At 35.4% G+C, this 10,156-nt stretch overlaps 1 protein-coding gene across 6 annotated transcripts in view; it reads right to left on the bottom strand.

Annotated features, from left to right (window-relative positions):
* The window catches only part of LOC108574426 (segmentation protein cap'n'collar), a 130,397-nt gene that overhangs the window by 79,552 nt on the left and 40,689 nt on the right, over positions 1 to 10,156 (bottom strand). For all 6 annotated transcript variants that reach the window (XM_017937013.1, XM_017937016.1, XM_017937012.1 and 3 more), the window contains exon 2: positions 9,330 to 9,494. In XM_017937013.1, coding sequence (XP_017792502.1) covers positions 9,330 to 9,494 — 165 coding nt within the window. The remainder of the gene's footprint in view (positions 1 to 9,329; positions 9,495 to 10,156) is intronic.

Genomic DNA, 10,156 nt, shown 5'->3' with positions numbered 1-10,156 from the left:
GTGCCGATTCTTCAGAGTTTAATTTACGACCTCGCTATATCGTGGCTCCAACTATATGTATATGTAAGACTGATATGTAAGATGATACTTTTTCCTCTGGCTTTCATAGCGGACGCACAGTTAAGAAATGCAAATTCTGTTAGAGTCTTACTTTTTTATTGTATCCCTGTCATGACGATTATTTTATTATATTTACGATAGTTTATTATAACTTTTATCACTTCGAGAATAAATAATTATTGGTTTCTGATTGCTTCGAATATAAGCATTGTGTCATCAAAGAATTAATTGTTTCGATTAATTTGTCATTAATTATTTTTCATTATTTTTGGTTTTTATTAAACACTAATGTACAACAATCTTTGTAAATAATACTCAATATGAGTTTCCGAAGAAAACGAGACGGTTATAAGTATGGTCATACTCTTACCTTGAACCGCATTTTTCACAACTTTCCCATCATTTCCGGGATGAATGACAATTACATTTTTCGTTTCTTAGGATGCGTAGAATCATGCTGTAAAAAAATTTTTCGTTCCGGTCGTATGCCAAAATTGGCCATTTTTTAACATCCTCCTTTGAAGATTACGCTCGATTGCGAATCAAGACGCTTTCTCGTTGATAATAATCAAAGGATCAAAAATGACGCGACGTAACAATGGCTGAATGCACTTGGATAGCATTCAAGATCGCCAAGGTCGGCGATCATAGAGACGTCATAATCAAGGGATGCTAACGGCAACGTGAAAAAGGGTCGAAGGACGCTCATACGGCCGCTCATAGGTCGGCCATGCTCGTGTTATATACGGACCTGGAGTGAAATGAGTTTAATGAAAACAGCATTGTACTCGATCATTAATCATAGCGACTCTCTGATAGTGGCTATCCAACCACTAGCTTCTCTCTTTTCTCTCCCCTTCCTTGCTCCCCGCTTTTCATCCCCTTCTATCGTTGCTTCAGTCTCTTTTTCATTCTGCGTGATGTATCGTTGTTGAGTGGTGTGTTATCCAAAGATCCGAGGTTATGAATACAAAGTTCGATCAATCCTCTCTAACCCTTCGATCGGACAACTCCCACGAAATGAAACTAAGTGCATCGTAGTTGTACGCGGCCATCAACCATTCCCACGAATATCTTCGATTATCCTTTTTTTACGATTACTGTTTTACACTTTATTGTTACAAGCGTGTTTATCTGTTTTGATTGCAAATGAAAGTTTTAGCACAGGGAAGTGATAATCACCGATTTTGATGAAATTTTGGTTCTACGGTAGATCTAGGAGAAATAATCGATACATTTTTTTTATATTGGCAATCGTCCACAATGAAGGGGTGAAAATTGTTTCAAAATCTTCACATTTTTTTTTTTGGCAAAATTCTATATTCGTGAATTAAGTATTGAAAAATTAAATACTATAACTGTGTATCGATGTGTTGTTTATAGAATAAGTATGGATATTAGTGTGTATTTTAGAAAATATATAGAATTATTAGGAAAAGTGTGAGAACAGTTTGAACAATAATACTTTTCATTTACGTGTTTTGCCACAAAATTGTCCATTTTTTCAAATAGAGTGCAATTATTGTAAATAACCCATTAACAATATAATATCAATTATTTATTATCAATGTCGTTGTATATTTATTCGTAAAATTCATTTTTAAAAGGAATTTGGCGTTTCACTTCAACAACCGACCTTACAATAGATATCCTATCATTGGTACGAGTTTATGCGAGCAACACAGCTCTTAATTAAGATTTTCGAATTATTTAAAGTTGCTTATTTCAAGCATTACGAATGATCTGTTGGTCGAAAGTGCGACTCGAACCTGTATTGTTCTTCACGAATATTATACGAAATCAATGGGCCACCGTGACCGTCGAGCGCGCTATTCAAGTTGCCACGTTACTGCCAGTCACGGTTCCGCGAATAATTCGTAACCTGCCGCCTTTTCAGTTTCGCAACGCGCCGGTCAGTTTGATCCTGATTCTATTTCGGAAAATGTTAACTTTCATTCTCCGTTTGTTTCGTTGTTCAAATACAAATTGACGTCGAATACGCGGTCTATGTAAAAAGAACGTAACAAATTGCGCGCTTCTCGATAAAGAAAAATCCTACGCATAACTGATTTGCAATTGAATCCTGTATGTTTAATTTAAGGAGGCAAGAAACTGCTTTATAAATTTTCATTCCTTACGAATTATTTGCTTCCTCGTAAATAATGGAAATTAAGAATGCGATAACAAACGCGGCAAGTTTAAAATTTTAAAGCTGATGGAAATAATCTTTTCAGAGGTAAATTTGTAGGAGAGAAATTGAAATTATTGAAGATGAAAATTATCTTTTGCTGTTAAGAGGAACGATGTCTCGACGAAAGATGCGAATTAATAAATAAACGATGGAAACAATTTCGGAATACGAAAATATTACTTAAAACGATCTCCTGCTGTTAAGAGAAAACAATTTCTCGTTGAAGGACGCGAAATATAAATAAACGATCGAAACAATTCCGAAACACGGGCACCATGAAGTACCCGCCATTTTGTCCTGAAATTTCATCCGACAGAAACAATCAGGGAAGAGAAGGAGGCCAAACCCACTTCGGTTCGCTGGGCGCGTTTTCAATTTCCAGGACCATCAATACGTCCCTTGGAATCCCCCTGCCATGCTACTCCAATCTCTTTGCCTCTGTTCTTCCCTCTCTTTTTATCCTGTCCTCTTGCTCTCTTTTTCTCGGTTGCGTACCGCGGCCAACCGGATTTCCTTTCCTTTACCCTAACCCTCTTCCATCCAACTTGCTTCATCGATGCCGCCCCTTGCCCACGGCTTAGAGGGATGCTGTACATCTATCATTTTGCCAAACCCTCCGTGATTGCATCCCGCCAACAAATGAACGCTACCTGTTTTCGTCCTTTTATGAATACACTCTCTGTAGCTGGGCTGGTAGGGGATAAAATGTTGCAGCGAATTTGTTGTAAATATATTCTGCATCCAGGGCCGCGTTTACTATGAAGGAGCATTAATACTAGAATTACCACATCCGTCCTTTTCACGGATTTCAGATTTCTTCCATTCAATTACAGGAATAATTAAGAAGCTTTTTGATTGGAATAAAGAAATAATTACGTGTCCCAATTCATTTTCCATTAATGATACTAATTTCGGAGATCTTTGGTACAGTCTTCTCTAAACATACCAGAAGGGAAAAGTTTAGTACATTCAACTCCGGTTGTTTTAGTGTTAAGTGGATGCGTAATCGGACGAACTGACTTTCTGACGAATTCAGCATGTCCAAACAGTCAAATATGTATACAGATTTTTGTGAGTGTATGCATTGCAGTATGAATTGATGTTTCATTCGTCAGAACGCCAATTCGTCCGAATACGCATCCACTACAACCACAGCCTTAGGCGCAAGTTGGGGCCACATTTTGAAACCTTACTCTTCACAAATAACAATATGAAAAACAGCTCAGTTACAGTTGCAAAATAAAATACTTGTTGTTAAATATTACATTCATAAGGAAAAAACAAGGGGCCGCTCAAAATGGACACGCTAAATTTATTTAGCCTCGCGATGATGTTACTCCTAGGGCCTCCGAAAGTATGAAGGCGGCTCTGTCTGCACCCTTAGATTGAGAATTACAGTATCTATTATTTAATATTCACATTATGTTAACCCTTTGCACTCCGAATCACTGCAATTATTTGGCCACTTCCGGATGGCCTCCTGTAGTTTGCCTTTATTTTAATATTTCAGCATAATATCAAGTTTCAGTGTAACATCAATGCATCGAAAAATGGTTCGTTATCGTTCATAATTTATCACTGGGTGATATCTGAAGGCCAACATTCTTATCTCGAGTCAAACTCGACGTAAGGGCGCAAAGGGTTAATGCTCTCTTCGTTGCACACCCTATGTTAAATTGCTCGAAAGGAATTATTTATCTTATTTAAACGAAGAGTAAGTCGTTCTAATGGAATCTGTCACCGTGACGAACGTAGATCGTTTAACATTTTACCCAGAGTAGGGAATTAATCATTCATGCTAGCCACCTTACACCATCGACGATTGGTTTATGATTAAATAAGATGCGTTTCAACCATGAAGATTCTGGTTTGAATTCGAAGTTTAAATCGAAACTCACGACAGAAGATAACTTTAGTTTTAAAGTAAACTTTGCATTGAAACTTTATTTCTAGTTTGATATTTTTCTAACGAATGCAGAAAAATAATCGAGTACCCATTGTATCGATGATACGAATGCAAAAAAAAGTGTATGTTCGTAGGTACTTTATCAAGTATATTTATTGTTCGTTTATCTCGACAGATAAGTTATTACGAACAATTACATAAAATTGTAGTAATTTTTATACTTCTAGGTGTTGAGTTATACGTGACAAATTCATATACAATGTGAGAAATTTTGCTGTTACGTTAATCGATCGTTAATGAACTATGGAAACACAAATTAAGGAGAAATTCGAAATATGTCAGGATATAAAAAAAGGAAGATGTTTAAATACTTAAGCAACGATCACTAATAAAATAAAACAGTATTAACACAACTATTCTAAAATTTATTTTACATAAAAGACTATGTCTATTATAACATAACTTGGATCAAACGAAGTTGCTAAAGTAACATAATTCTTTTTATCTTGGGGATTAATATGTTAATATTGGGTGGTTCGAAAAGTTCGTAGCGAAATGTAAGAAAAATTCAAACAGACGTATCTCCGTTTCTAATCGAGATAGCGACAAAAACCAAAAGGTATTTTACTCGTTATTTGAAGATAAATCCAATGCACACCTAAAATTACTCCTAAAGCGAATTTTTTTCACGAAAAATTCAATATCCTAGCTCCACTGCAAAGAATATAATTCGATTTATATCCACCTCCGTTCACCTTACGAATTATGTTAATAGTGCGTTGAATTCACCTTCAACTCTAACTTTTATAGCTACGTCAATTAGAATCAGAGATACGGCGACGGTTTAAATTTAGCTACGAAAACGTTCCGAGAAAATCGAGAGAGAAAATGAGAGGAACTCGGTGGAATTTGGAAGGATAAGTTTCCAAGCTGAAACAATTCCCAGATTAAGTGTTGAGATACCGGTTACCAATAAACGGCAAAACGAAGTCGTAGGAAGAGACGGGACAGAAGAGTAGATTGGCTTTTGTTCTCAGCTGTTCGCGAACCATACTTCGGATCGATCTGTCCACTTTCGATCGGGATAGAGGATCTTCTCCGTATTATCGAGCCCCTAGAAGACGGCGGCGTGTCTTCACAAAGGTAGAACTCGTTGGAACAATGCGATCTTCGACGAGAAAGAATCCGGAGAGACGAACCAAGGAGATAGCGATACGAGGAATGAAAGAAGGAACACCACTATCGAAGCTCGGCGGAAGGAGGGAGAAAGGACGTGGAGAGGAATAGAGACAGCGTGAAAGGGAGAGAAGAAAATAGACGGCGAGGGGAGACAAAGGTGAAGAAGAGACGAGACGAGAAGAAAAGAGAAAGAACGTCAAGAAGTCTGATGGGTTACCCGCCCAGAACGTCGATGCAACGTCATTGTTGGTGACCATAGTATGTATAAGTTCCTTGTAAGCTTGAATCCTGTGGATACTTAAACGCTCTGCGTGCCTATTAATCGGGATACGTTGAACGAAGGAAATTGACATTGGAAAAATTGTGGTGTAAATTTGAAAAAATGAATTAAATCAGTTTTATTTCGAGCGCAGACACGATTTCGTTTCCTTGGGAAAAAGGATGCATTGTTGAACAGAATGGAAGAAAATTGCGAGTAAAAAATTGATCGGGATACGTTGAACGAAGAAAATTGACATTGAAGAAATTGTGGTGTAAATTTGAAAAAATTAATCGAATCGGTGTTGTTTCGTGTGCAGATACGATCTCATTTCCTTGGGAAAAGGATGCATTGTTGAACAGAATGGAAGAAAATTGCGAGTAAACAAAATTCGTTTGACAAACTTCACTGTGTACATTCGTAGAATTGTTGAATATTAACGATGAACTTTTCATTATCCTTTTTCAATCAAAAATTCACCTTCGGTGTATTTTTAAATGTATAAATGTTTTTTTTAAGAATTTTTCTGGGAATGAATATTTAAAGTGCGTCTAATATCGTTTAGCAAGTAATATTTTGTAAACATAGTGCTGAAATGTGTTGGTAGTAGAGTGAACTAATAGCCAAAAATGTGTAGGAAGGCATCTTATGTTTGCAGCGACACTTAAGCTGAATTTTTATAGTGAAAACATTTATCGAGACGTGACAATTTGTCCAAAAAATTTGTCAAGGGCTTCTAAGATATTGATATGGCTAAAAATAATAAATATACGGATGAATGTAATCTTAAAAATTCAGAAATACGCGAATTAATCAATATTTGCACTTTTTCAAGATCTCGATTTTTGCTTGTCCCGTGTTTCTCCAATTATAATTGAAAATCCTTAGATTTTAATAGTTCTAACTTGCCAAACGTGAAGCATAAACACTAAAAGCAATTTCTTTCTCATTTGAGACTAATTAGATACAAAAATATCAATTATCCTTCAATTGAAGGCGACTCGAATTTTGCTACGCGAAATTAGGTGCACTTATCCTATTTCATTTCATTAGTTCATCCTACAGCATTATTTCATTTACACAAAATTAACAGAACTTGCACAAATGTGTAAAATCTGATATCTGATTTCAAAAATATCTGATAAAAAAAAGAAAATAAAACGAAGACACAGATGTGTAAGAAGAAGATAAGGGACGAAGATTTTCAAACATTCTCACGTACACAGAGCATTAAACGAAAAACAAAATGAAAAGCTGACAGCTTGGGGTTCAAAACATGCTCCAAGATTACCGAAGGCTCACGGAATCATTCTTTCTCGCCTAATCTCTCTGGGGTCCACCGACCATGGCTTCCATAGGTTCTGGCAGGATTATACTTTTGATTGATCTATGACCGATTACCACGATAGGAGTCCACATGCAGAAGCTTGATAAGAATTAAAAGATGCCTGCAGCGAAGAGGACAACTTCGATTTACAAGTAATTCGTAGCTTGTATAAAATATATTAGGTCATCCCGTAAGTTTGTGCCGAAATCGACAAATATTTTTATGAAAATTCAAGGTAATTCTATAGCAACGACGTAATGATCTTACAAAAATAATAAAATAAAGAAAAGTTGTGAAACGAGAAGGTACTTACGTTTCTTTCATCAAATTTGAATTATAAAATTCGACGCGAACTTATGGAATGACCTAATAGTAATAGCTCTTTGAAATTATTAGGTCTACAAATAAATTCGATGCCTTTTTTCGCAAACTTCAAAATTAATTTCTAAAAAAAACAAACACAGTTTTAATCTCCCAAATAATAGAGATTTTGAACGACAATTTTTTCCTATTTATCAAGAAATTGACGAATTTCCTCTCTGGAAATTGAAAATTAATTTCCAAAAAAAACAAACACAGTTTTAATCTCCCAAATAATAGAGATTTTGAACGACAATTTTTTCCTATTTATCAAGAAATTGACGAATTTCCTCTCTGGAAAAGTATGACGATTTTGAGTAGACAAGGCGGTCAAGAATTTTTGAGAGAAGGCACCGAATTTAATTCGTATATCTAACAACAAAATAAATTTTCTTAGAAAACGTTTGAATGTTAATATGTAGAAAAATGCAACGCGATTGTGTATAAATATAGATACAGGTATTTTCTGAGCACGATTCGAACAACTATTTATAAGAAGCGAAACAGCCGGTTAAGAGATTGTAAAGAGATAGCCACCCCGAGTGTCGAATTCTTCTATTCGTCGAGCGAGTGGCGTTACCTTTGTTTGATGCCACACCAACGACTTTACAAATCGATATTGATCTATCGACACGGATCGCTTGCCTTACATGGTCGTATCTACTAGAGTATTAATGTGATCAAATCTTGACCTTTTTTTTTTTTGCTTTCTCCGTTGTCTCTGATGAACGATAAAGCTTCACAGATTTGAGCGCTATTTTAGATAGTTGACTTTTTCCGGCGATTGTACCGGGAGGAACTTATTTTTACGAAATATTACCGGCGCATGAAAATGTACATTTAAGTATAACTTTATGAGACACTTGGATACATCGTAAAATGAAAATATTAGGGTTAGTCAGGAAATAAGTTACACCTTCCCTTTAAAAAAGAAATAAACGAATGCAAAAAAATTTTTAAACGCAGTTTGACTTTCCTCGTGTACAAAATCTTTACAAATATTTCACCTATCAACGTGTCAGAGGAGCTTTGAAATTTGGCCATTTGAACAAAATCGAGAGAATTCCAATAAATATCGAAAATACGAAAACTTCTCAACCCTTTCGCTACGACTGATTTTAACGCGTAACATGGGTGACTGAGGGTAAATTTTTAACCACGGCTGCAAAATTTGTTATTTTGACCGCATCGTTTTAAAATTCGGTTCATTAAATTAAGGTGGAAGTGCACCAAAAGGCTCCAAGACAGTATAGCGCGAGAAAATTTTCAAAACGCCTGTAGACGCCAATAGTAATGAAAGGGTTAATCAAAATCCCGAAATGTTGAAAATAAGAAGAAATGTAATGTCAAAGTTTACACGTTCGAGACGGAAACTTATTAAAATTATCATTATATTAAAATAGACAGAAATCTGAGAAGCTAAAGATCCGAAACCTCAGTCAGGGCCGTACGAAGTCTACTTTCCTTTTGATTGAGCCTTAATTAAAAAACGAAAACTGTCACACTTGACTCTGACAAATATATTACCGCATCAATCAATGCCGCTACTTAATGCTTGAATTCACGACTCGTTATATTTCTTCCACCGACTCCAAGTGTAAACGACAATTTGTTGAACCGTCTGACCAAGACTGTTCGCGGTATGAAAGCTTCGGTGGGAGTGTCATGCGGCAAAAGAACCGCAACTGTTAGTGTAACGTCAGCCTAATTGTAAGATGAGACTTTCTATCGCCGGCAATCGCAGAGACATAAGACACAAAAGACGGAAAGATTGAACGTCAAAGCAATCTGCCGGAAAAGGTGCGTAAGAACAACAACGTGAAAGCAGAAAGTGTCCGACATTTGATAAACAATAAGTCATTAATAGCTAATTGTGGTCTGTAAACAGGTGAAAGCACCCTAGATATTCGAGTTGCTTTACGTTTCGAGATGTTTTTTTTTACCGAAGGTCTCGATAAACTCGAAGTAAAATTGAATTTGAATTGGTTCCAAAATAAATTGCTGTCGGTAAAAATGAAACGTCGAAGATAGTAATAGGTGTACAAACCTTTTCGTTGCTCGCATTGATCGCTTCTAAGGCTTTCAACTTTTCAATTTCATCGTCGCTTCTTTTCTCCGATGTGGACACCTTTTTCGTAGCTGTTGTTGGTTCGACCAATGTAAATCCGAGGTCCACATCTTGCTTCCAGAGCACTTCGATTAAATCCATGTCCTGAAATGAAGGAAAACGGTCTTTTAAATATGTTCATTAACGTTAATTGTCATCTTATAAAGTGAAACACGTAAGTAAAATATTTTGGTACGGAATATAAATGTGAAGATAAACTTATAGTTCGCGAAATCTGCAGAAACAAGAATTTTAAGTTATATGTTAAACTTTGCATTAAATTAAAACAAATGAAATATTTCTGAAAATCTCTTGTTTTCGGTTTGAAAGGAACAATCATTTTAATAAGGGTTTCTACTAGGAAATTTACTAGAAATTTAACAAGTTCACATCCTATATGGGATACAGTGATTTATTTTTTGAAAATTGCAATTTACTAAATTTTTAAAACTAAGTAAACCTTGCTCATTACCGAGATATTAATGTAAATGACTGAATAAATATTTCGACTGATATGAATATATATTATTAATACGAATTAAACGAATTAATCACCGAGAATTTGCATCTTTTATAATATGAATGACCCTTTCAAAAGCATAATTAATATTAGGACAATGTATAGATAATAACAACCCTTAAATAATCTGAATCATTAAAAATACCATCAAATATTCACCCAAAATTCCATCATATACCTATTAATATTCGAAGGAGTTAGAAATATAAGAATTGAATATAAAAATATATTTATATACTCATTCTTA

The sequence above is a fragment of the Habropoda laboriosa genome, unplaced genomic scaffold (genome assembly GCF_001263275.1).
Source record: "Habropoda laboriosa isolate 0110345459 unplaced genomic scaffold, ASM126327v1 scaffold214, whole genome shotgun sequence".
Taxonomy (NCBI): Eukaryota; Metazoa; Arthropoda; class Insecta; order Hymenoptera; family Apidae; genus Habropoda; species Habropoda laboriosa.
This window is presented reverse-complemented; position numbering and strand designations above follow the sequence as displayed.